Source organism: Taeniopygia guttata, chromosome 22 (genome assembly GCF_048771995.1).
Source record: "Taeniopygia guttata chromosome 22, bTaeGut7.mat, whole genome shotgun sequence".
Classification (NCBI taxonomy): Eukaryota; Metazoa; Chordata; class Aves; order Passeriformes; family Estrildidae; genus Taeniopygia; species Taeniopygia guttata.
The window spans coordinates 2020992-2046830 of NC_133047.1; the positions used below are offsets into that span (position 1 = coordinate 2020992).

At 54.7% G+C, this 25839-nt stretch overlaps 2 protein-coding genes across 53 annotated transcripts in view; both read left to right on the top strand.

Moving 5' to 3' along the window:
* The first annotated feature begins 244 nt into the window (after positions 1 to 244).
* Positions 245 to 12884, top strand: SLC39A14 (solute carrier family 39 member 14). 3 transcript variants are annotated; one of them, XM_072917658.1, is made up of 10 exons: positions 245 to 325; positions 2769 to 2829; positions 3853 to 4107; positions 4222 to 4408; positions 4910 to 5079; positions 6910 to 7032; positions 7869 to 8054; positions 8246 to 8453; positions 9846 to 10030; positions 10266 to 12884. In XM_072917658.1, the coding sequence occupies exons 3-10, from the start codon at positions 3868 to 3870 to the stop codon at positions 10410 to 10412; spliced, it is 1446 nt and encodes a 481-aa protein (XP_072773759.1). In that variant the 5' UTR covers positions 245 to 325; positions 2769 to 2829; positions 3853 to 3867; the 3' UTR covers positions 10413 to 12884. The 3 variants fall into 3 exon arrangements, with proteins under 3 accessions (XP_072773759.1, XP_030145588.4, XP_030145589.4); XM_030289728.4 differs by lacking the exon at positions 4910 to 5079 and adding an exon at positions 6279 to 6448; XM_030289729.4 differs by lacking the exons at positions 245 to 325; positions 4910 to 5079 and adding exons at positions 699 to 1972; positions 6279 to 6448.
* Positions 12885 to 14983: 2099 nt separating this feature from the next.
* The window catches only part of PPP3CC (protein phosphatase 3 catalytic subunit gamma), a 44195-nt gene continuing 33339 nt past the window's right edge, over positions 14984 to 25839 (top strand). For 44 of the 50 annotated variants that reach the window (XM_072917557.1, XM_072917564.1, XM_072917579.1 and 41 more), the window contains exon 1: positions 14984 to 15211. In XM_072917557.1, coding sequence (XP_072773658.1) covers positions 15160 to 15211 — 52 coding nt within the window. In that variant the 5' untranslated portion in view covers positions 14984 to 15159. The remainder of the gene's footprint in view (positions 15212 to 25839) is intronic. The other 6 variants (XM_072917601.1, XM_072917603.1, XM_072917600.1 and 3 more) reach the window with 2 other exon arrangements.

Consider the following 25839-nt stretch of genomic DNA (forward strand, 5'->3'; position numbering starts at 1 on the left):
CCAGGGTGGGATTTTTGGGGTTCACGGGTGGGATTTTTGGGGGATCCTGGATGGGATTTTTGGGGTTCACGGGTGAGATTTTTGGGGATCCTGGGTGGGATTTTTGGGAGTCCTGGATGAGATTTTTGGGGGTTCTGAGTGAGATTTTTTGGGGGTTCCCGGGTGCGATTTTTGGGGTCCCCGCGCTGCGCCGCGGAGGGGGCGTGGCCTGTGCGTGGGGGGCGTGGCCTGTGCCGGCGGCAGCCAATGGGGGCGCTCCCCGTGCCGGCGGCCGCGCGTGCGCGCTGCGCGGCCCCGAGCGGCGGCGGCGGGAGCGGGAGCGGAGGTGGGACCGGGACGGACCGGGACGGACCGGGACAGGCACGGGACAGGCACGGGATAGGCACGGCACCGCTGCCATGCGCCGGAGAACCGGCTGCGGGCACGGGCCCCGCGGGGAGGGAGGCAGCGGAGCGGGGGGAGCGGGCCGGGGCCGGCCCCGAGCCCCGGATGGGGATGGGGGATGCGGGGAGGGATGCAGGATGCAGGGAGCGGCTGGTTTGGGTTTGGGGCCGGTCCTAGAGCCTGGGGGCAGTCGTGGGGGCTGGTTTTGGGACAGCCCGTGGGGTGTGGGGTAGGGGAGGGTGGAGGTAGAGGTGCAGGATGCTGTTATGGGGTGCAGGATTCAGTTTTGGGGTGCAGGGCTCAGTTATGGGGTCTGGCAGCATCGGTGGGATGGGGAGAAGGGTGAGATGGCACCGGCGACAGCAGCAGCTGCGGTCAGGGGGGCACTGGGCAGGACTGGGGGTCCCTGCGGGGTGCGATGCCCGGGGGATGACCCGGTGCCCGCCCCGCGATCCCGGGGAAGGAAGGGACAGGAGCGTGTCGGTGACCGGGGAACGGCTCCGCTGCCAGCCCCGGGACGAGCCGCCGGGCACGGAGCCCTCCGGGGGCCGGGCTCCCTCCGTTTGCCGGCTCCGGGCGGGATGGGCCCGGGGGGTGGAATTTGGGGGTCCCCACCGGGATTTCGGGGAGCGCTGACGTCGCCGGGGTCACACCGGTTCTTATTCCCGGTGTCGCCTCCCCGAGCCGGGGCGGGGATGGAGGGGACGTGCGGGTTGCGGTGGGATGGATGATCCCCGGGAAGGGCTGGCCTGGCCTCGGGAGCCGCGTTATTGCTGTCGTGGCATCGCTCCCGGCCACATCCCTGCCCCGTGCCCCATCCCGAGCCGAGATAAAGTAGGTCAGGATGGCTCCGGGCTCCGGGAGCGCATCCCGGTGGGAGGACAGCGGGCAGGACACCGGGGGGCTCGGGGGCACCGCAGCCGGCGGTGGGGTGGCGAGGCTCGGTGTTCTTCGGTGTTTGCCCCGGGATGCGGCTCCTCGGGCTCTTCTCTCCCGCAGGGGCGGCTCCTGCACCGTTTTGCCCTAAAACGGAGCGAGCCCGTGCGGCTCCGGGCGCTCCCCGCCATTCCCCCGGCACAGGGGATGGTTCAGCTCCGGTTCTCCACCCTGGGTGAATCCGGCTTTGGGAGAAACCCCCGCCAGGGGTTTTGGCACCGGGAGAGCTGCGTGCCTTGGCACGGGCCGGTGTGCGGGCAGCGGGACGGTCCTGGTGGCACCGGGGATTTGGGGAGCACCCGGCTGGAAAGGGCAGCCAGAGGGGACGTGCAGCCAGCCGGGACGAACCTTTGGCACGCTGGGCTTTGTGCCAGCACCTCTGGGAGTCACCGGCAGCCTGCATGGCCCAGGGAGACCAGGAGCACCCAGCTGGAAGGGTGGCAAGGGATAGGGAGGCAGAGGAGGCAGAGGAAGGGTCTGGGGGATGCTGAAGAGGTCCCCCCACCCAGCAGGGTGTTCCCAGCACCGCGCTGGATGGGCTCCCTCCCTCGTTTTGGGAGGAGAGGGGTTAAGTCAAAGCATCTGAGCTAAGCCCTGGCAGGAGGAGGCCGAAAGCTCCCGGAGAACAAAGCTCCCAAAGTGGGATAAGCTGGTAAAACCTGTGGGAATGTGGGAGCCTTCAGGGGCAGCGGGGTCCTGCATGGGGAGTGGGGTCCTGCGGCTCCCTCGGTGTGGAAATCCCGGCCACGGGTTATTTTTGGAACAATTGCTTGGCCGGGCTTCAAAAATGTCCTGGTTTTTGGAGGAGACTGGAGCCTGTGAGCGTCAGAACACTGCAGGGAGCACCAGGAGCCCCTCCGGGGGGATCAGGAGCCCCACATGAGACTGGCATGGCTGCTGCACTGATGGAGGCAGCAGATTATTTATTTTCTCCCGGGCAATCCCCAAATTTGCCGTGCAGCTTTCAGGGAAGTTTCCCAGGAAGGCGGCCTGAGCTGCGGGCTCTTGGTGCCTCCCAGGGCGGACGTGCAGGTCGTGCCTGACGTCCCCTGGTCGTGCCTGGCGTCCCCTCCTCTCCCCAGCCCCTTCCTTTGCACCCCGGGGCTGTGCCACCCCTCTTTTATCAATCCCCGGCCCACATGAAAGGGACAGAGAGGGCAAGGATTGATTCTGGGCAAACACTATAAAGGCTCCTACAGTTAAACGGGGCAGCGCTGGGTTCATGGTAATTATCCTGGTTAAATTATAACCTCGAGAACAGGCCACCTCTGTCCCCGGGGCTCCTCTGCCACCGAGGTGTTTGTGTCCCAGCCCCGGTGACACCCAGGGGACCCACGCGTGGCCAGGGCTGCAGCCTGACTCCTCACCCCCCCACACACACACAGCTGGATTTGGGGCTGGCACAGCTGGATTTTTGTCACCTTCCCGACCATTCCTGCTCTTCCCAGGGTCCCCGAGGTGCTGCGGAGCTGGAGAGGCCCCAGGAGCCGTGTCCTGGCAGCCCCCACGGTGAGTGAGGGGTCGGGGTGGACGAGGAGGGGGTGGTTTTGCATGGAAAGATTGTGGAAAAATGCAGAATCCTCCTCAGGATCTGGGTGCTCACAGCGCTGTTGGAACGTGGAAAAATTAAACTTTATAACTTTAATAAAGATTTGTAGGGAATGGGTATGTTTATTCGCAGCGCTGTGGACGCATGTTAGGACTTATTGTTTTTTAATGTGCATACGTATTTTTAAAAGATCTTGATCTTTTTTTATAACTCTTACTAATTTTTCTATGTATAGAATTTCATAATAGGCTAATGCATATTTATTTTGCTGATTTTGCGTTACACTTACAGCTAGTTACACTTGTATTCAGTTTTTGTTAGAAAGTATAGAAAGGACTCTTGGGTCACCCTGCTTTGCCTGTTTTAAGGTCTGAGGCGTCTTTTTTATTTCTTATTTTTTGGTATTTGTATTATATATATTTGTGTATATGTGTGTGTATATTTGTGTGCATATTTGTGTGTATATTTGTGTGTATATTTGTATATATATTTGTGTGTATATTTGTGTGTATATTTGTGTATATATTTGTGTATATATTTGTGTGTATATTTGTGTGTATATTTGTGTGTATATTTGTGTATATATTTGTGTGTATATTTGTGTGTATATTTGTGTGTATATTTGTGTGTATATTTGTATATATATTTGTGTGTATATTTGTGTGTATATTTGTGTATATATTTGTGTATATATTTGTGTATATATTTGTATATATATTTGTAATATATATGGGTATTTAGTATAGAAATTTGCATTCTTTCTCTTTAGCTAGGGTAGTTCTGCTAGGGCTGCAGCCACTAGACTAAACAGCACACTTAGCAAGCTGAAAGTAGCACATTTCACTTAAACCTAAATACATTTCCACCCTGTTCAATTCTACCCCCGTTTCCCTGGGGATAAATCCATCAGTGGGGCGGAGAGCCGTGGTTTTGGGAGCGTTGGGAATGCCAAGGCCAACAAAGCCATGTGGTTTCTCTCCCAGCATCCCGGAGGCACCATGGTCCCCAGCGCCGGCCCCCGGAGCTGCTGCCTGCTCCTCCTGCTCTGCCTCCTCCCCTGCCCGCAGGTCCTGGCGGGCGTCTCGGCAGCCTCCTTCCTGCAGGATCTGCTCCAGCGCTACGGGGAGAGCCAAACCTTGAGCCTGAAGCAGCTCAAGGCCCTGCTGAACCACCTGGATGTGGGCGTGGGACACGCCAATGTCTCCCAAACCCCTCAGCAGCGCCTCAACCTCTCCCGCGTAAGGAAAGGGGGGACACCCCAAACCCTCCCCAAAACTTCCCTGCCGGTTCCCAAAATCTCCCTGCGGAGCTGTGGGAATCTCAAGGAGCGTTTTTATCCCTTCCCTCCCCAGTGCTTCAGCTCGGTGGAGCTTTTTGCCATCCACAACCTGAGCGAGGGCTCCCCGGTGGGGCACAGCGAGTTCAAGGAGTTCTGCCCCACCATCCTGCAGCAGCTGGAGTCGGGGGCGTGCGCCTCCGAAAACCTGGAGAACGAGGAGAATGAGCAGACAGAGGAGGGCAGGCCCAGCTCTGCTGAAGGTAATTTGGGGTGCTGGGGGGCCCACGGGGACGTGAGGAACAGCCAGTTCCCACTCCTGGGAATTCCCTGCCTCCAGCACTGGGAAACGAGTTTCCTTCACTGTGGTTTGGTTTTGCTGGGATAACCTCCGTGCCTCCGGGATGATGAGGATGAGCTGGATGAGGAAGGGGCTCTGCTGTGGGTTCCCATGGGTGGGAGGGGGTGACCCTGAGGGTCCCGCTGGCCTCCAGCCGCCAGCCAGCTCCTGACCATGCCCAAGGTCTTGGATCAGCTGCCCTGAGCACAGCTCGGCTTCTCCCACGCTGCGGCTGGCTCGGGAAAACCTTGAGAAGGGAAAACCTTTTCCTGTGGCTTCACTCCCACCTTCCCTGCGCCGAACACGACGGTTTTGTGGCAGCTGGAGCATCCGGAGCACGGGGAGCAGCTTTTCCCACCCGCCCGGGCCCGGGCTCGCCGAGAGCCTCGGTAATGTCTGGCCCTCGTTTCTTCTCGTTCCGCAGCGTGGGGCTTTGGTTTTCTCAGTGTGTCCATGATTAACGTGGCCTCCCTGCTCGGAGTCCTCATCGTGCCGTGCTCCCAGAAGGCCTTTTTCAGCCGGGTGCTGCTGTTTTTCATCGCGCTCTCCATCGGCACGCTGCTCTCTAACGCGCTCTTCCAGCTCATCCCAGAGGTGCGGTAGAACGTCCCTGCCTCTCTCCCGTCTCCGGGGGCAGCTCCGTGGGCGCCCTTCTCTGCCTCCACCCCGCCGAATCCATCCGACCCCTCGTCACCCGAGGCTCAGGGCTTGGCTCAAGGGGCTCCGCAGGGCTTTTCTCACCCCTCTGAGCACCAGGAAATCCTCCGTGTCCTCCATCCCTGCCACGTCTGAGCGGTGGGAATGTGCTGGGAGAAGCTGTTTGCTCCTGCTCTGGGTGTCCAGGAGTTTATCCCTCGGAGTTATATGCTCAGCCATGCTTCTGGCATGAGCCAGAGGGAAAAAAATGTGAAATATCCATGAAAATATAATCAAATATCCATATAAAAGCACGGAGAACAGCCTAGAGAAGCAGTGGCTTTCTCTGGAATCAGCCAACTTCTACAAATCATTTTAATTGCCTGTTTTTTTTCCCCCCTACCTGATTTCCCAGCCCAATGTTCCCACAAGGGTTCTGGCTTCCATGAGGTTTCCTGGTGCTCTGATGGGACCGACAGAAATATCGCTAATTAATTGTGTTGTAATTGCGCAATTCTGGGGCTGAGCAAATCCACCTGGATTGGAAACCTTTGGAACGTGGTCCAGGTGCCTCCACAGAGGATGAGCTGGATTTGGCACATCCAACCTTCAAATTCCAGCGGGTTTTTCCCCCTGGCGTTGCCCGCTTGCTGCTGGGCAGCGAACGCTTCATCCGTGCTGGCAGTGGGATGTTTTTCCAAGCTTTTTCAGCTCCAGAACTGCAATTTTTATTTGCTGGATATAAAAAACAAGCGCCTCTAATCCTGATCTGGCAGGAGTTGAGCTGCCAGAGGTACTCTCCAGCCCCGCCGGCACCCGGAGCTGCAGGACGGGGCTGGAGCGTACGAGGTGCTCGGGGGACCCGTGCGCTCCGTGGCTTGGGAATGACCCACAGAGCAGAGCTGGGGGCTGGCTGGGCCACAACCTGCCCACCAAAACTCAGCCGAGCTTGCCGAGCTTTCCCAAAGCCGCTGAGCGCCGGGCTCGCCCTTTGGAGGCGGCGCCGGATGAACAAGAATCACTAATGAATGTCCTCTTCTCTCCCTCCTCTTCTCTCTGTCCTGTCGCTGTGGATTCCTTCCCTGCCCATCCCCACGCTGATCTCGTCCCTTCTCCCGTGTCTCCCGTGTCTCCCGGGGTGGGTTTGGCTCTGCCAGTGTGGGGTTACGGTTTCCTCTGCGTCTCCGTCATCTCCCTGTGCTCGCTGGTGGGAGCCAGCGTGGTGCCCTTCATGAAGAAGACCTTTTACAAGCGGCTGCTCCTCTACTTCATAGCTCTGGCGATTGGAACTCTCTACTCCAACGCCCTCTTCCAGCTCATTCCCGAGGTAGGGAGAGGACTGGTGGGTCCGTGCTTTTCTCTCTCTCTCTATCTGGGGCTGTTTCTCTCTCTGGCTGGAGAAGGGGAGCCCAGAGCGAGGTACGGAGGGCTGGGAGCCCCTCGGAGCTGCAGTTTGGAAGGGAATGGCTCCAGGGAGATCCCCGGTCTGCTTCAAGCAGAGAATCGTTGTTTTATTGCCTTTTTTGGCTTTTCCTCCCCCGCTGCAGAGAGGAGCCTGGTTTTGGCATCCCTGGATGGCTGCCTTGGGGCACAGCTGGCTTGGAGGAGGGAATGAGGGAGACTTACAGGTGCACAAAGGTGTTCCCTGAGCTTGTCCCCAAAGCAGCTGCTCCTCAGAGAGAGCCCAGAGCTGTGCCACCCCTCCAGTGTCACCCCAGGGGCAAAAAGGACAAAGGACACTGCCAGGGGCTGCTCCTCATCCTCTCCCGGGTCCCCTCCTGCCTGCAGGCGTTTGGATTCAACCCTCAGGAAGATTATTACGTCTCCAAATCCGCTGTGGTGTTCGGGGGCTTCTACCTCTTCTTCTTCACGGAGAAGATCCTGAAGATGCTCCTGAAGCAGAAGGACCAGGTGAGATGGAGCAGGGGATGGAGGGGTGGGAAACAGCGGGAATTTCGGGATGGTGGGGTGGGAAACAGTGGGAATTTTGGGATGGAGAGATGGGAAACAGTGGGAATATTGGGATGGAGGCGTGGAAAACAGTGGGAATTTCAGGATGGAGGGGTGGGAAACAACAGGAATTTCAGGATGGAGGGGTGGGAAACGGGAATTTTGGGATGGAGGGGTGGGAAACAGGAATTTCGGGATGGTGGGGTGGGAAACAGTGGGAATATCAGGATGGAGGGGTGGGAAACAGGAATTTCGGGATGGAGGGGTGAGAAACAGGAATTTTGGGATGGAGGGGTGGGAAACAGCAGGGATATTGGGATGGAGGGGTGGGAAATAGGAAGAATTTCAGGATGGAGAGGTGGGAAACAGCAGGAATATTGGGATGGAGAGATGGGAAACAGTGGGAATATTGGGATGGAGGCGTGGAAAACAGTGGGAATTTCAGGATGGAGGGGTGGGAAACAGCAGGAATTTCGGGATGGTGGGGTGGGAAACAGGAATTTCGGGATGGAGGGGTGGGAAAGAGCAGGAATTTCAGGATGGAGGGGTGGGAAACAGCAGGGATATCGGGATGGAGGGGTGGGAAATAGGAAGAATTTCAGGATGGAGAGGTGGGAAACAGCAGGAATATTGGGATGGAGGGATGGGAAACAGTGGGAATATTGCGATAGCAGGGTGGGAAAGAGCAGGAATATCGGGATGGCAGGGCAGGAAAGAGCAGGAATATCGGGATGGCAGGGCAGGAAAGAGCAGGAATATCGGGATGACTGCCAGCCCTGAATCCCCTGATCCCACAGCACCACCACGGGCACAGCCACTACGGCCCCGAGGCTCTGCCCTCCAAGAAGGACCAGGAGGAGGGGGTCACGGAGAAGCTGCAGAACGGGGACCTGGACCACATGATCCCACACATCACCAGCGAGCTGGAGTGCAAGCCCCCCTCCGGGGAGGAGAAGGCCGTGGTGGGCTCCCTCTCTGTCCAGGTGAGCGCCTCATCCCGTGGCATGGTGGCAAAATTAATAAAAACCAGCTTTGCAGCCCAAATTCCCCGCGTGCGGCGGGAACGGGCAGCTGCGCCGTGCGGGTTTGGCGGTGAGCGGGGTGGTTTTCCCGTCTGGAGGAGGGGTCAGTGACCCCGTTTTGGTGCTGGCTCCATTTCGGGGTGCCCTGGCAGGACCTGCAGGCCTCGCAGAGTGCGTGCTACTGGCTGAAGGAGGTGAGGTACTCGGACATCGGGACGCTGGCCTGGATGATCACGCTCAGCGACGGGCTGCACAACTTCATCGACGGCCTGGCCATCGGCGCCTCCTTCACCGTCTCCGTCTTCCAAGGGATCAGCACCTCCGTGGCCATCCTCTGCGAGGAATTCCCTCACGAGCTGGGTTTGTGGCTCCTTGGCTTTGCCCTTCCTCGCTCTGGATCCTTTGTCCGCCCAGAAAGGCAGATTTGGGGTGGAATAACCAGCGATGCTGCTGAGAGGGGGGAGAGGGAGGGCTGAAAACTGCTCTGAGTAATCGCCGCTCTAAAAATAACGAGGTAATATGATGTCTGAGATTTAAATTTAGATGGAGGCATCTGAAGGCAAAAAATAAAAAAACCCCTCTCAGCACCTCGTTGGTTTGGGAGGGGGGAGGCAGGTTTGGGTGGGAGTGTCTGGATTTGGAGGGGTCAGTGGAGGGGAGGTGGGTTTGGGTGTGAGTGTGTGGGTTTAGGGACGGTGCTGTGGTCAGTGAGTGGGAGGCAGGTTTGGGTGGGAATGTCCAAATTTAGGGGCAGACAAGGTGTGAATGTCTGAATTTAGGAGTAGTGGAGAGATCAGTGAAGGAGAGGCAGGTTTGGGTGTGAATGTCCAAATTTAGGGGCAGGTGAGGTGGGAGGTGGATTTGGGTGTGAATGTCTGAATTTAGTGGAGAGATCAGTGAAGGAGAGGCAGGTTTGGGTGGGAATGTCCAAATTCAGGGGCAGATGAGGGGGGACATAGGTTTGGGTGTGAATGTCTGAATTTAGTGGAGAGATCAGTGAAGGAGAGACGGGTTTGAGTGTGAATGTCCAAATTTAGGGGCAGACGAGGTGGGAGGTGGATTTGGGTTTGAATGTCTGAATTTAGGAGTAGTGGAGAGATCAGTGAAGGAGAGGCAGGTTTGGGTGTGAATGTCCAAATTTAGGGACAGATGAGGGGGGACATAGGTTTGGGTGTGAATGTCTGAATTCAGTGGAGAGATCAGTGAAGGAGAGGCAGGTTTGGGTGTGAATGTCCAAATTTAGGGACAGATGAGGGGGGACATAGGTTTGGGTGTGAATGTCTGAATTCAGTGGAGAGATCAGTGAAGGAGAGGCAGGTTTGGGTGTGAATGTCCAAGTTTAGGGGCAGACGAGGTGGGAGGTGGATTTGGGTGTGAATGTCTGAATTTAGTGGAGAGGTCAGTGAAGGAGAGGCAGGTTTGGGTGTGAATGTCCAAATTTAGGGACAGATGAGGGGGGACATAGGTTTGGGTGTGAATGTCTGAATTTAGTGGAGAGATCAGTGAAGGAGAGGCAGGTTTGGGTGTGAATGTCCAAATTCAGGGACAGATGAGGGGGGACATTGGTTTGGGTGTGAATGTCTGAATTTAGTGGAGAGATCAGTGAAGGAGAGGCAGGTTTGGGTGGGAATGTCCAAATTTAGGGACAGATGAGAGGGTACATATTCCGTGTTTCTATGAGCTCGAGTCGGTGCTGTCCCAGGGCTGCTGACAGCCCTCCCCTCCTCATCCTCCCATCTTCTTCTCCACCAGGGGACTTCGTGATCCTGCTGAATGCTGGGATGACCATTCGCCAGGCGCTCTTCTTCAACTTCATCTCCGCCTGCTGCTGCTACGTGGGCCTGGCCTTCGGCATCGTGGCCGGCAGCCACTTCTCTGCCAACTGGATCTTCGCCCTGGCTGGAGGGATGTTCCTGTACATAGCCCTGGCTGACATGGTAAATCCTGAGCCCCAAATCCTGAGCCTAGAACCCTGGGATTTTTTCCTAGGAAAAGCTCTGCTCGCCCTCAGCCTGCAGGCACGGCGGGGTTCGCTCCGTCCCCTCGGCACACGCAGATTTCTCTGCCTTGCTTTGCCTGGCTGAAATCCCTGGGATGGGAGGCGGGTGGATGTTTGCTGAGGAGGGACGGGGCTGTCACTGAGCCCTGCCACCCCAACGTTTCCCCCCGCAGTTCCCGGAGATGAACGAGGTGAGCCGGGAGGATGAGCAGAACGGCAGCGCGCTGATCACCTTCGCCATCCAGAACGCGGGGCTGCTCACGGGCTTCACCATCATGGTGCTGCTCACCATGTACTCGGGGCAGATCCAGATAGGGTAGGACCAGCCCGAGCTGCAGCCCTGATCCAATTTTTCAATGTTTTTTTTTTTTTTGGGGGGAGGGAAGGGTTTTTTCTTTTTGTTCCCTTTTTTTTTTCTTTCCTTTTCCTGCTGCAAACATACGACGGTACCTGTGCAGGCACTGACGTCACACTACAGGAGAGACATTGCTTTGAAAGCTATTCCATGGATTTTTTTTTCCCCGGTTTAAGGCTGAGGGGAGTGGAATTCCCCTTCCCATAGGACTGACCTGACTTTATCCAGTGTCACATCCCTTCTCTCCTCGCCTCTCCCAGGAAGGATGGAATGGGGAGACAGGAGCTGCTGCAGCCGTGCTGCTCCTCTGGCTGTGCTTGGAGCGTTCCCCTGGGCCATGAGGCTGTCCTGACCCCTCTGGGGGTGTGTGATGGGGACAGACAGGGACAGACCCTTCCCCACAGCCAGAACTCTCCGAGGATGAGGAGGTTCACGATGCCACCATCATCCGACCGCTTTTGCTCCGTTTCAGCCCGGACAATGCCCTGGCGAGAGCAGGGTGAAGAGGGCAGCAGGGGTTTTAAAGCACATTTTGGGTGTCAGTGCTCAGAGCAGAGGACACCAAACTGGGTTGGAGTGACACTTGGGCTGCTGGAAAAGCCTGCCAGGATGCCCTGACCCCTCTTCAGCCCGTGCTGCTGGAATCAGGAGCGAGCCCCAGCTCCTCCTCCTCCTCCTCCTCCGTGAGGGCTGCTCAGAAGGGGATGAGAGCAGAGCCCTGCCCAGGGATTTCTCCTCAGGCTGTGTCCAAGCTCACGGTGACACCCAGGATCAGCCACCGGTTTTTCAACAGTGCTAAGGTTCAGGGTGGGGTGGGGGGTGTTTTTAAAAGCAAAACTCAGACTGTGAACCTCTTCAGGTTGTGTGTTCCCAGCCGTAGGGAGTAGCCAGAGGAGGGTGTTCCAGGCACTTCCCAGATTCACTAGGTGAATTACTTATTATCATATTGATAAGATTGCCCACCCCACCCGCGTTGCTTGAGGTTCCCTCGCACCCCTTTTGCCCTCAGACCCCTCGTCCTGTACCTGGTGTGAGCTTGTGGATTCAGGGGAATCCCTCGTGGTTTGGCGCTGGATCGGGATGGAGGAGAGGTGCGGGTGCTTTGGAAGTGTTTGTGAGGTGTCTTCCTTGGCTGCCCACCTGTGCAGGTGTGAGGGGTGTGACAGGGTGGTGGCACTGTGCTGGAGCTGAGGCTCCCACACCTTCCCTTTGCCCTCTGAGGAAAGCAAACCTGAGGCTGTGCCAGGTATTATCCCTGCCCATCTCAGGACAGAGGGCCCTGGCAGCGTTGTACCCTGGCTGGATCGCTGTAATCCCTGAATTCCCGTAGTTCCCAGCTGGGTGATGTTCTTCCTAAGCTCCCAACAGCTGTCACCGAGCCCGTGGCCTCTGGCACCGCCAGGATCCTCATGGATCATCACCTGCACTCTCGGTGGCTTTTGTAGTCTGGCCATTTGTCCCCTCAGCATCCCCCGGCTCTTGGCTTTGTCCTGCACCTCAAAACATAAATATCAACTTCTGGAGGAGCAGGGAGCCTTTTTGGGATCACCCTTCACCCAAAGGTGCCACACGGTCCTCGGGTGATTCCCTCGAGGAGAGACTCGGCTTTGTCCCACGTGGTGTCCTTTGTGGATTGTCACCAAAAGTCACTTTTCCCACTGGGACAGAGCAGGGGCTGTGCTGGCTGGGACAGTCATTCCTCACCTCACAGGCATTCCCTGTGCTGCAGTTCCAGGACCAAAGGGGCATTGGGGACAGTTTTTCCTTGCTTGAGAGAGCCGCAGCCCCAGGTGACAGACTCAGTGTGGAAAATCTGAGTCCTTGCACGGGCACAGGTCCTCTCCCTCTCCCTCTCCCTCTCCCTCTCCCTCTCCCTCTCCTCTCCTCTCCTCTCCTCTCCTCAGGAAACACTTCCTTGGAAAGCCCCATGTTTCTGGCAGGGCACAGGAGGTTGGAAAAGCCTCCATGGGGGAGGACAGGGTGAAGTGGTGGCTTTGTCCCCTCTGGGCTGTGCCTGGCAGGTCCCCAAGAGCTGGGAAGTGGCCGAGAGCAGAGCTTGGCACCCTCAGAGCCGGCAGGATTCACCACGGGCATCGCAACTCCATCTTCTCGTTCCCAGCTGATCCCTGTTTGAGAAATCGGAGGTTTGGGGTTGGGCTGGGGGTGAGAAATGAGGTTTCCCTGCCACCAAGGAGAGCTCCTGTTCCCCTGGGCAGGCTGGCACCTGCCAGGGGAGAGGGATGGGAACCCACCCAAACCCGGCTCCTGGTGGATTTTCACCCGTGTCTCCTTGGCCTCACCAAGCTCAAGTTCCATCTCAGTATTTCAGTTATAACTCAGGTGTTGTAGGGAGAGAAACAAAGAGCGTTAAGTTAAATGTCACGCGAGTTGTACAGATATTTGTAAAATCCCATAAATAAAATATATTCTGTAATGACGGAGGGTCCCAGGCGTGCTCCGGCTGCGAGATCCTCCCTGCAGCTGGGGGATGGAGGGGTGGGAGCGCTGCTGGCTCAGGATTTTTCCAAGGGGAAGGGTTGGAGCGGGGCTGGGTGATGCAATCCCGGTTTTCCAGCTGGAATTCCGTGGCTGTGCAGTGCAGAGCGGCTGACGGGAGGTGGCACTGACAACCCCCAGCCTGCCCGCACGGCGCGGCCTTTGCGGCTCCAAAAACCCTGCCTTCATTATTTATATCTATTTTTCTTTTTTATTTATTTTTATTTATTTATCTGAAATTTATTTCTGTTTTGGCTGGGAGAAAAAGGCAAACTTTGCTGTTCTACTTCTCTTTTTTTTTTCCTTTTTCTACACCATTCCAACCCCCCCCCCCATCTGACAACTCTGAGCAGCAAATTCAGTTTTTAAAAACTAAAGAAACCAAATCTTGATATTGTGAGGTGTTTTATATATTAAAAAAATTAATTATTGTTTTTATTAAGCAAGGAAGGTCACAGTGAGCATCAGACTTGCTCTTGCTCATCAGCACTTCTAGGGGGGCTTTGGGAGGGCTCTTTTCTGCTGCAAAATCCTTGTGTTTTGCTGAATGCCTGAAAGCTGAGTTACCTCAGAAAATGCTGTGGATGGGGTCATGGAATTCCTGGAATGGTTTGGGTTGGTTAAAGCCCATCCAGTGCCACCCCTGCCATGTGCAGGGGCACCTTTTACTATCCAAAGTTGCTCCAACCTGGCCTTGGGCACTGCCAGGGATCCAGGGGCAGCTACAGCTGCTCTGGGAATTCCATCCCAGCCCTTCCTCACCCTCACAGCCGGGAATTCCTTCCCAATATCCCACCTAACCCTGTCCTCCTTCATCTTCAAGTGGTAGGAACAGACCATCGTCTGTTCTTCCTTTCCCTCAAAAATGTTCTAAGGAATATCAGCTCTGGAGCCGGGCTGGGAGAGCTGGGAATGTTCACCTGGAGAAGGGAAGGATCCAGGGAGAGCTGGGAATGTTCACCTGGAGAAGGGAAGGATCCAGGGAGAGCTGGGAATGTTCACCTGGAGAAGGGAAGGATCCAAGGAATGCTCAGAGCTCTTCCAGGGCCTGAAGGGGCTCCAGGAAAGCTGGAGAGGGACTGGGGACGAGGGATGGAGGGACAGGACACAGGGAATGGCTTCCAACAGAAAAAGGAGACATTTGGGTGGGATACTGGGGAGGAAAGGTCCTTTCTTAAGGACTTTCAGGCACCTTTCTCCATGTCCAGCCTGGATTTTCCCCAAATGGAACACACTGAAAGTGTGTGTGGGAATTTTAAAACCCCTGATGTGAGGCCCCCTAAAATTTCAGAAATTTCAGCATCTGCTTGGTGTGGGATGTGTTTCAGCAGGGAGAGGGACTGGGTATGAGGGATGGAGAAACAGGACACAGGGAATGACTTCCAATGGGAAAAGGGGAGATTTGGGTGGGATATTGGGGTGGAAAATCCATCCTTATGGACTTTCAGGCACTTTTCTCCATGTCCAGCCTGGATTTTCCCCAAATGGAAAAGTTTAAAACCCCTGATGTGACGCTCCCTGAAATTTCAGTGTCCGCTTTGTGTGGGATGCGTTTCAGCAGGGAGAGGGACTTGGGACAAGGGATGGATTCCCACTGCCAGAGAGCAGGGCTGGGATTTTGGGAAGGAATTCCTGGCTGGGAGGGTGAGAAGGAGCTGGGCTGGAATTCCCAGAGGAGCTGTGGCTGCCCCTGGATCCCTGGAAGTGCCCAAGGCCAGCTTGGAGCAGCTGGGACAGCGGGAGGCGTCCCTGGGCATGGCGGGGGGTGGCACTGGCCGGTCTTTACAACCCCTCCCACGGCAGTGTGGGGTCCCAGCGAGGCTGTGCCCGGGGGCTGTGCTCGGGGGTGCTCAAACAGCCCCAGCAAAGCTTTGTTTGAGGTGCTCAAACACCCTCAGCGCCATTCCCGCGCTGCCCCCTCAGCGCCGCCGCCATGTTGCCCCCCCCGTTGCTTAGCAACGCCCCCTTCCCCTCCAAGATGGCGGGCGGGGCGGGGCGGGCGTGGCGCAGGCGCGGGCGGGCAGAGGGCGGAGGGCGGTGTGGCGGCGGCGGCGGGGGCGGCACGGGGGGGGAGCGCAGCGCCGCCGCGGAGCCGCCGCCGCCGGGGCAGCCCAGCGGGTCCGCCGGGAGCACCGGCGCGGCCCCCGCTCCGGGTGAGGGGAGCGGAGCGGGGCACGGCGGGGAGCGGTGCTGCCGCCGCCGCCGCCGCCGCCACCATGTCCGGGCGCGGCCACAACAAGCTGCCGACCACCGAGCGCATCGTCAAGGGTGAGGGGGCGGCGAGGGCGCCCCCTGCCTGCGCGGGGGGCGCGGGGGGGGCGCGGGAAATGGGGGGCGAGGGAGGTTTTGGGGGGTCCCCGAATTGGGGGAGCCCTCAGAAAGGAGAGGGGAATGTGGCTGGGTTGTGAGGGAGCAGCTGGTTTTGAGGGAGGACGGAGGAAAAAGGGGGGAGCGTGATTTTGTGGGGGAGCACAAGCTGGGGGAGCCCCCAGAAAGGAGGGGGTTAAAGGGGGAGACTCCAAAGTGGGGAGTCCTGAGGAAAGGAGGGAGGCTCGTTTGGGGTGTCCCCAGGTTGGAGGAGCCCGGAGAAAGGAGAGGCAGGGAGCGTGATATGGGAGGAGGGGGAGCTTGGTTTAGGGGGATATTCCCCAGAAATATGGGGGTATGCCTGGTTTTGGGGGGGGGTCCCCAGGTTAGAGCCCCCCCCCAGCTGGGGAAACCCGGAGAGGGATGCCTGGTTTGGGTGAGGGGAACCTGGTTTGAGGGGGGTCCCCAGGTTGGGGGAGAACCGAGAAAGGTGGGGGGGGGCAGCGTGATTTTGGGGGGGCACCCCCTTTAAAGGAGGGCCCGGGGGGGAAGGGATGCCTGTAGTGGTGAGGAGGGGGTGTTCTGGTGGGTGACCCCCCGTTAAGGAGGACTCTGGTTTTGGGGGGGGTTCATCCCCTGAGTGGGGGGATATTGGGGGGCACCCCCAGGCTGGGGGGAGGCTGTAAAATCGGGGAGAGCGTGATTTGGGGGGGGTCATCCCCAAGAGAGAGGGGAGGGGGGGTCCAGTGGGACAGCCCCCTTAATGGAGAGCCCTGATGGGGGGGTCAGGCTGGGGGGACACCCCCTGTTCTGTCAGAAACCTCCGCAGAGGGGCTTTGGTTTGGGGGGGCATCTCTGGTTGCTGGGGGTACCTGCACTGAGGGGTGAGGGGAGGGCATTTTTAGCCCACCCCCGGTCCAAAAGGATGCAGCCCCCTCCCTCCATTCTGTGGGCACAGTGGGGGTGACAAGGAGGGGTGACAACAGGGGGACATCCCTTTTTTTTGGGGGGGTAGGGGGAACCTCCATCCCGGCCTGGGCCTCATCACACCCCCAAATGACCCTCACCCCCATCCTGGGGGGCTGAGCCGCTGCTTTGGGTGGAACTGGGGTTCCCCTGAGGATTTGGGGGAAGGGAGGGAGGGATGGGAGCCCTCCCTGCCCTCATCCTGCCAGCCCCCCGTGTCCTTCCTCCCCAAATCCCTGCTTGCTGTCTGGATGCCCCGCGGCCGTGCCAGCTGGCCCCCTCTGCGGCCCCGTTATAGTAGGTACTATTTTGGAAAGAGCAGAAGACACCGAAGCAGTTAATGAGGAGAGAAATACGTTAGCGGAGAAACTCCTGGATCTCGGGAGGAGGAGGAGGAGGAGGTTGGGGGGGATGCACATTTCGCTGCCCTAATTGATCCGGTGCCATCCTCGTCCCCATGCACCAGGAACATCCACTGGGTGCCTCAACTTTCGCCGGGAGGCTCCAAGTTACACAATCACCCCGTTATTAAACCTCCTCCCGCCATGGCTTCCATCATTCCGGCCGGCTGGAAAGCAGCGATTTCCCAGGAATGGTTGTAATCCACGGCCATGGAGGTGTACCCACCACGCTGCCATCTCTCCCTTTCCCCTCTGCATGTGTCCAAGCGATTTTGTTTTTTTTTCCCCCTTAAATTTATTTATTTAATTTTTTTTTTTCCTTTTTAGCCTTTAGCCTGTCATGTGGCCGATCACATGTTTGATGTTAATAACCTCAAACCCAGGGAAAGGGGATCCGGGTGGCAGCCGGAGCGTGGAGGCCCCTCAGGCTCGGGGAAGCTCCGCGCTTGCCCACGCTGAGAGGGTTTTTTTTAATTTTATTTTTAATAGGAATAATCCCAGAACACTCACAGATTTGGGGGGGATCCGGGGTGTTCTGGGGCTGTGTGTGTGGCGTGGTGATTTGTAGGTCTCCGGGCAGTAAATCTCCTGCTAAATCCCAGGCAGCTGCCTGTGTTTAGGTTGGCCTTGTTCAGGAAAGGTAATGGCAATGCAGCCATTATGATTCAGCTGAGTCGGCCGGATCCAGGCGCTCTCCCTGTTCCTGGCGCTTCCAGATCCCGGGAATCCCTCTCCTGGATCCTGCTGGTTCCTCTCAGCGCTTTGGCAACCCCACAAAAATCCTGCTAATTGCCCTCATTAATCCCTATCCAGATGGGGGTGGAGGCTCAGGGCCTGCTCACTCCAAAATCGCCCCAAAATCCACATTAACTTCCCAAAATTGCTTCTTATTCCCCCCACGTGCGCTCAGTGCCTGTGGAAATTTGGGGAGAAATATTTCCTTCTCAGGCCGGGGTTATTGTTTAAAGGTGGTGACATTGTTCGTGGTTATTAATAATTAAAAGCTGAAGATAAAAGCTCATTTTGTTCCGTGGAAAATGCCTGCAATTAAGTAGGATGTGGAATTTTAACTATGTTTAACCTATATATTTACATCTCCAGGGCCCTGCAGAACGCCTTAACTGTAATTACTTTTAGTCAGAGGAAATAGAGTTTTGGGCTAAAACTTGTACTGGAGGAGCTTCATTATTAAAATCACAAATTTTGGGGTGTGTCAAGCATTGTTTTTTATTAAAATACTGCATTTTGGGGTAGGTCATGAATTGCTTTTTTTTTTAAATCTCCAATTTTTGGGTGCTTCAGGAAATTTTTTTAAATTAAAATCTTGGCTTTTGGGGTAGGTCAGGAACGGCTTCTTTTTAAATCTCTCATTTTGGGATTTGTCAGGAGTTCCTTTTTATTAATATCTCAAATTTTGAGGTGAGAATTGCTCTTTGTAGTGCAGTTTTAGCAGGAAGCGGATGGTTGATGATGATGGAGACTATTAATGTCCAAATTTTGGTCTCCAAAGAGCACTTGGGAAGGTTCTGCTGGAAATCTGTGGGATTAGGGAGTCTGGTTGTCTGCATTAGCCCAAAACTTGAATTACCTGATGGATCCACATCCTACAAAATCCACATTATTCAGGCAGGTGGGAATGGTGCTGCTGCAGTGGATGGATCCTGGAGCTCAGGGTGTTTAAAAGAAACCTGCAGAGCTTTTTTGGTCATATTTGGTTGAATTTTGTGGTCATTTTTTGTTGAATTTTGTGCACTTGCTCCATTCTTACTGCTGGAAGGTGTAAAATCCTCAGGGAAGCAGAGCTCTGTCCACTTGCATCCATGACAAATCCTTTAAAAACCTGGGATATTGGTATTTAGAGCAAATAATCCACTGGGATTTTTCTCTATCTGTGTGCTACTATTTTGTGTATCATGGACAAAATATTGGGAAGCTGCTGGGCCGGGAGCAGCTGGGATCCAGCACCCCCTTTTTTGAGCTGATGTTGGAAATCAGAAACATCCCAAATTCCCACCCTGTCCCAGAGTGCCTGGCTGGGATTCCTGAAGTGGGTTCCTGCTTTTCTGAGAAGGGTGAATCCCAGAAATTGTGCTGTAAAGTTGGGGCTGCTGCTGTAGCCAAAGGGAAACGGGCAAAGTTTTCCCAATTTGTGCTTTGCTGTCCTTTCTTGAGGACTTTCAGGCACTTTTCTCCATGTCCAGCCTGTTTTTTTTTCCAAATGGAAAATATTGGAAATGTGTGTGGGAATTTTAAAACCCATGATGTGACACTCCCTGAAATTTCAAAAATTTCAGTGTCCGCTTTGTGTGGGATGTGTTTCAGCAGGGAGAGGGACTGGGGACAAGGAATTGAGGGACAGGACACAGTGAATGATTTCCAACTGGGAAAAGGGGAGGTTTGGGTGGGATATTGGGGAGGAAAGGTCCTTCCTTAAGGACTTTCAGGCACCTTTCTCCATGTCCAGCCTGGTTTTTTTTCCAAATGGAAAATATTGGAAGTGTGTGTGGGAATTTTAAAACCCCTGATGTGATGCTCCCTGAAATTTCAGAAATTTCCGTTTCTGCTTTGTGTGGGATGTGTTTCAGCAGGGAGAGGGACTGGGGACAAGGGATGGAGGGACAGGACACAGAGAATGGCTTCCAACTGGGAAAGAGGAGATTTGGGTGGGATATTGGGGGTGGAAAATCCATCCTTAAGGACTTTCAGGCACCTTTCTCCATGTCCAGCCTGGATTTTTTCCCAAATGGAAAAGTTTAAAACCCCTGATGTGACGCTCCCTGAAATTTCAGTGTCCGCTTTTTGTGGGATGCGCTTCAGCAGGGAGAGGGACTTGGGACAAGGGATGGATTCCCACTGCCAGAGGGCAGGGCTGGAATTTTGGGAAGGAATTCCTGGCTGGGAGGGTGGAATTCCCAGAGGAGCTGTGGCTGCCTCTGGATCCCTGGCAGTGCCCAACGCCAGCTTGGAGCAGCCTGGGACGGTGGGAGGTGTGGAATAACAGTGGGATAAGGTGGAATGAGGTGATTTCCAGGCCTTTATCCCCCACCCCGTTCCATCCTCCACGATTCCGTGCTGTCACTGAGCTGTTTCACACCCAGCCAAGGTTTTCTGGGAACATCCCATAGCCTCAGTGCCACCTCCACCCTCAGCCCAGGTGGAATGACACCCGAGGAGCCTCTCCCTCCTCTCAGCGTGCCTCTGGAGCTGCTGGAGGCACGGAGAGAATCCCGCAGGATTTGTTCCTCTGGGGAGCCCAAACCCAGCCTCAGATCCACCGCTGCCTCCTCGGAGAGTTCAGAGGCTGTTCCAGTTCATCTTGCTGCCTGAAGATGCTTTTGGGGGATGAAAAATGTGTAGCTTTCTTCCCACCTTGTTTTTAATATCATCTCTACAACTCTGGGAGCACGAGCGTTGGATTTTCTCCAGGTTGGGAGGTGTTGGGAATTTTCATCACGGAGCAAGCGCCGATACGAAAGTCAAAGTGGCTTTTTAATTGAGGAAAATCTTAAATTTTAAAGGTGATTGTGGGGTTTTGATTGTGGGTTAGTTTGGATTGTTTAGTGTTGGTGCCTTGCAGGAATTAAGGGATACTTAGGGGGAAAAGGAGCTCTGAAAATGGCTAAAAATGGAATAAAGGCCAAGGTCCATGTGCTTGGACCTTGGGATGCCAAGGGAAAAGTGCGAATGCCACCAGGGTCAAGACGTAGAGGGGGATCCCTAAAAAGCAAGTTGTGTCATAATACAGCAACTTGGCTGGACAGGGCTCAAGGAGGTGTGGGGTGAGGCAGTCCTTAAAGCAGGAGCCCTGTGGGATCCCATGGAATTACTAAACGTGGTGTTTTGGGGGGGGTTCCAAAAAAAAAACCCCAAAACTTGACCAAGTAATTCCAATATTCTTATTATTGTTGTATATAAACAGGAAAGATGCTTTGTTATCCATACATGGGATGTGCTGGGAAGAGGGGCTGGTTTGTGGTTGAGCCAAGCTTGGGGCTGATTTTACTGGATCTTGTGGCATTTCATCCCAAAAACGAATCCAAAGGCAAATATCGTGGGATATCACAAGCTGTTCCTCTGCAAAGTGTTCCTGGGATGCCCCAAACAGAGCCAGAGTTGCCTCATTTTGGGCTCAAACTGCCACATCTCTGGATGCTGGGATACAGAGATGCTCTGCTACCTAATAAACGTGCTAATGAACGTGCTAATTAACAGAAATGCTGGTGGCAAACCCCTAACCCAGCCTAGGGCACCAAACACCAATTGGGGAACAGCGATAAAGCATCAGGGCACATGGATTGGGCTGGGATTTATCCCTTCCCTCTGGGAATAGCAGCAGGGCAGTAGGGAAGGTCGCGCTCCTCAGGATTCCCCTGTTTAATGTTATTTTTGTGCCTGTCAGGCTGGGAAAGGTTAATCCCATTTTCCCTGCTCGAGGCCGTGAAGGGCCTTGTGGCAATAAATGAGCCCGGATTAATTGGATACCGTGCCAAAAGGGTGTTTTTTTATTTAATGAAAGCTGTCAGAGTGGAGAGAGGAGTGGGTTTGGGGCTGCTCTGGCTGCACAGGCAGGAGAAGGGAAGGCTGTTCCTGAGGAAGTAGGGCAGGGTGCTGGCTTAAAATAGCTCTGAGCGCTGGGCTGTGCTGAAGGAGCTATTTAGGTAAATCCTGGGGTCTCAGTGGGGGCAGAGCTGCCTGCTAATCTAAAGATACTCCTTGGGGATCTATATTTGTCCGGGATCCTTCCCAGCTTGGCCGCTTTTCCAGGTATTCCCTGCCCGATCCCGCCGGGGACGGGGGGTGGCTCAGATCCTAATGGAAAACCGGACATAGTTCAGCAGCAGGAGGGAGGGAACAGGCCACAGAGAGTCATCAGCCTTATCCCAAAATGCAGGGCTGGGCTCCCAGGGGCTCCTGGAGGCTGGCATGGCCCTGCCAAAGGTGGCACCGGGCAGCCGGGGCAGGTGTGGAATCCTGGAATGATTTGGGGTTGGAAAAGGATCTTAAAGCTGACCTCATTCCACCTTCCACATTGCTCTAAGCCCCATCCAGCCTGGCCTTGGACACTTCCAGGGATGGAAAATCCACAAATATCCTGGGAAAAGCCCTCAGGACAGCAAGCAGGAGGCAGAGGGAGTAATGGAATGGTTTTGGGTTGGAAAAGGATCTTAAAGCTGACCTCATTCCACCTTCCACATTGCTCTAAGCCCCATCCAACCTGGCCTTGAACCTTGGACACTTCCAGGGATGGGGAATGTGCAGATATCCTGGGAAAAGCCCTCAGGACAGCAAGTGGGGGGCAGAGAGAGTGGTGGAATGGTTTGGGGTTGGAAAAGGATCTTAAAGCTGACCTCATTCCACCTTCCACATTGCTCTAAGCCCCATCCAGCCTGGCCTTGGACACTTCCAGGGATGGGGAATCCACAAATATCCTGGGAAAAGCCCTCAGGACAGCAAGTGGGGGGCAGAGAGAGTGGTGGAATGGTTTTGGGTTGGAAAAGGATCTTAAAGGTGACCTCATTCCACCTTCCACTATCCCACGTTGCTCTAAGCCCCATCCAGCCTGGCCTTGGACACTTCCAGGGATGGGGAATGTGCAGATATCCTGGGAAAACCCCTCAGGACAGCAAGCCAGGGGCAGAGGGAGTGATGGGTTAGGGATAAAGGGATGGATGGAATGGATGCTCCTGTGTCAGAGTGATCTAAAGAAAAGGAAATCTCCGTGCAGATTTTAAGGATTTCCTGGCAGGAGGAGTAATGTTGGGCTGTCCAGGCTGTTCTGATTTTCCAGCCTCGCTGCTGCCTGGTGAAAGCATCAGGGCAGGGGTGGGACGAGGTGATCCTTAAGGTCCCTTCCAACCCAAACCTTTCTGGGGTTCTGGGATCTGTTTCTGCTGGAGAGCAGAGCTGGATGGGAGCAAATGGAGCAGTGGGGTCTCCTCTGACTGGGAGCTTCCCTGAGGAGCTCAGGGGGGTTCTTTTCCAAAATTCCCCGCCAGTCTTCCACCTGGGGGTTCCTTTTGGCATGGTGGGCCTGTAAAATAAGAGTTTAAAGCACTTTCCCTGCTCCAAGGAGGATCTGAGGAAAATTTCCCAAGTGATTCAGGGTGAATTTCAGGAGAACAGGAAGAAGTGTTGTCAACCTAGATTGCTCCAGAAAATAATTCCCTTTTATCAGCCGCTGAGCATGGCAAGACATGGTAAAATGGCTTCTCAAACAGAATATTATCCCAAAGGTGATGTCTTGGAAAAATAGCAGGAGGGTTTCCTGGAGGAAGAATGACCAGGGCATGGAGGCTGGAATTGCTGCTTCAGCAGTAGCTGGAGGCTCCTCTCATCCTGCTCTGGGACTGATTTATCTCAATTTTTTTGGGAGCTACATTTTGATTTGCAAGACAACTGCTCTGGCTGATGTCCAGGGTGGCCACCAGGAGGATTTGAATTCTTTGCAGCTCCCTTTGGACCATCAGCACCTCGGTGTGGTCTGAGGTGATGTGTGGGTAGAGATATTCCCAAACCTGGGAATAGGCACCTTGCAAGGAATCTTTTATCCAGAGCAGTTGGATCCAGCGAGGATCCCACTCAGGGTGAGGGTTTGAGGCCTGAGATGGGAAGAGAAGAGAAACCAAGGCCCTGATTGTGTCAAAATTCATCATTTTGTGCTCACATTTCCTATTTATCCATGCTGTGACCACGTTTTGCAAACACTGGCTGCTCCAGCAGGAATATTTCTGGGGGTTGCTTTGTCCAGGATTCCCACGTGGATCAGCCTGTCCCCTGGAGCCAGATCTCGGAAGGACACGAAGCTGTGTTTGCTTAGAGCAGGTTTGAAATGGGATCCAGAAGCCCCTTGGGAGGCGCAGCAGGGTCGGGTTCACATTCCCGGGATTTGCCTTTTCCACAAAACCCCCGCTGTGCCTCCATTAATGATCTATTAGTGGCCGTGCTGGAACCTTGGCAAACAGGTGCTGAATTTCCCTGCCTGCTGACATCTAGGAATCCCCTCCCTGCTCCTTTGGGGAGCTCACTTTTTTTTTTTTTTTAAGTAGCTGCAGATGGTTGCTCCAAACTTCCTCCTTTTTCCTTTTTTTCCTTTTTTTCCTTTTTTTCCTTTTTTTCCTTTTTTTCCTTTTTTCCCCTTTTCCCCTTTTCCCCTTTTCCCCTTTTCCCCTTTTCCCCTTTTCCCCTTTTCCCCTTTTCCCCTTTTCCCCTTTTCCCCTTTTCCCCTTTTCCCCTTTTCCCCTTTTCCCCTTTTCCCCTTTTCCCCTTTTCCCCTTTTCCCCTTTCTTTTTCCTTTCTCCTCCTCCTCCTTTTTTCCTCCTCCTCCTCCTTTTTTCCTCCCCCTCCTTTTTTCCTCCTCCTCCTCCTTTTCCTCCTCCTCCTCCTCCTTTTCCTCCTCCTTTTTTCCTCCTCCTCCTCCTTTTTTCCTCCTCCTCCTCCTTTTTTCCTCCTCCTCCTTTTTTCCTCCTCCTCCTTTTTTCCTCCTCCTCCTTTTTTCCTCCTCCTCCTTTTTTCCTCCTCCTTTTCCATTTTCCTCCTCCTTTTTCCTCCTTCCTCCTCCTTTTCCTCCTCCTCCTTTTCCTCCTCCTCCTCCTTTTTTCCTCCTCCTCCTCCTCCTTTTCCTCCTCCTTTTCCTCCTCCTCCTCCTTTTCCTCCTCCTTTTTTCCTCCTCCTCCTCCTTTTTTCCTCCTCCTCCTTTTTTCCTCCTCCTCCTTTTTTCCTCCTCCTCCTTTTTTCCTCCTCCTCCTTTTTTCCTCCTCCTCCTTTTTTCCTCCTCCTCCTTTTTTCCTCCTCCTCCTTTTTTCCTCCTCCTCCTTTTTTCTTCCTCCTCCTTTTTTCCTCCTTCCTTTTCCTCCTTCCTTTTCCTTTTTTCCTCCTCCTCCTTTTTTCCTCAGTCCTTGCAGCAGCTCCCTGGAATCCCACCGATGAGAGGGAGACACTGGATTTGTTGAGCGACGATTTTCTAGGAACACATTGATTTTTAACCTGTGGGAAGTTTGTAGAGCTGGAGGATGTCAAAGAGAGAGGTTTTCCAGGCTGGAATTGCAGCTTTTTGGGCTCTGCTTGGTGAGCTGGCACTCGGTGATGCCCAGAGCCCACATCCCTGGCAGAGGATTCTGCTCTGGACTGAGTGGCTCAATGACAATCCCAGGAAAATCCGCATCAGTGCCGCTCATTAGGAGCCAAATCTGAGCTGGAAACTTGATGGGCCTTGTAGGCAAATGTGGATTTTATCACTTCAGGGAGGCTGAGGGTGCTCACTGAGAGTATTTTTGAGGTCTGTGATCCACAGGGCACTTCGGCAGGAGCCAGAACAACACCACGGATCCGGGTCTGTGTCCAGCTCCATTCCAGAGTCAGGGCAGGACGTGGGGTGAGAAGAGCCCTGGCTGCCGTGCCAGGAGAGCTTTGTGAGCAGCTCTGCTGGTGCCTGCTGTGGCTTAAGTCACCTCTGTTCTACTTAAACCCTCCTGGGTTTAATCCTGCCCGGCCCCACCGGGAGCAGAGTTCCAGCTCCACCTCGTGGGACCGGCAGCCGTGGCAAACCTTGGCCCTCAGCTCTGCTGGGGAATCCTCCTCAGCAAAGGCACCTTGGTTGGTCCTGGCCTTGCTGTTTACCAGCCAAATTCCCAGCAGAACCAGGACAATCACCTGCTATCCCAAAGATTTTAGGGAGCTGTCGGAATCTGAGGTATTGATGATCCCGAGATTGTAGAAAGTCTCTGTCTTTCTGCCCCGCTGCCAAAGAAGAAGCCATAATTCGTCTGTGCTGTTTTCAAGGTTGTTTATTCTGTCCTGCAGGGCAGCGTGTGGGGCTCTGCCCTCAGTGGGATGGTACAAACATTAAATACCACAAACTACCTGTGCTGGATTTACAATAACGTGCCAATATCTGTCACCTACGTTGGACAGTGTGTCCCCAGCCTGAACCAACAGAAAAATGCCAACCCCACAGTGAAACATGGAGGGTGTGAAGAAGGAGGAAAAGGACAAGGCACACCCAATTTCCTCCATCTTGTCCCCTTTGAACCCCTAATCTAGAATCCTAAAATTTTACTTTTGCACCCGTGTCACACTTAATTATTACTTATATCAAACACTCAGAGCTGGTAATTGATCCTGTAAGATTGAAAACTCTTTTCCATGGACAGAGATCACAGCCAGTGTCTCTGGGGGCTCTGTCCAGGGGGGTTCCTGAGCCCTGCCAGGCTCCCAGGGCAGCCA

What these genes read in the sequence shown, in the direction of transcription:
- SLC39A14 (XM_072917658.1), top strand. Translation starts at nt 3,868, where the DNA reads ATGGTCCCCAGCGCCGGCCCCCGGAGCTGCTGCCTGCTCCTCCTGCTC. An exon ending in TGGGCTCCCTCTCTGTCCAG is followed by an intron (nt 8,055 to 8,245) that starts GTGAGCGCCTCA and finishes GTGCCCTGGCAG; the next exon opens with GACCTGCAGGCCTCGCAGAG. An exon ending in GGAATTCCCTCACGAGCTGG is followed by an intron (nt 8,454 to 9,845) that starts GTTTGTGGCTCC and finishes CTTCTCCACCAG; the next exon opens with GGGACTTCGTGATCCTGCTG.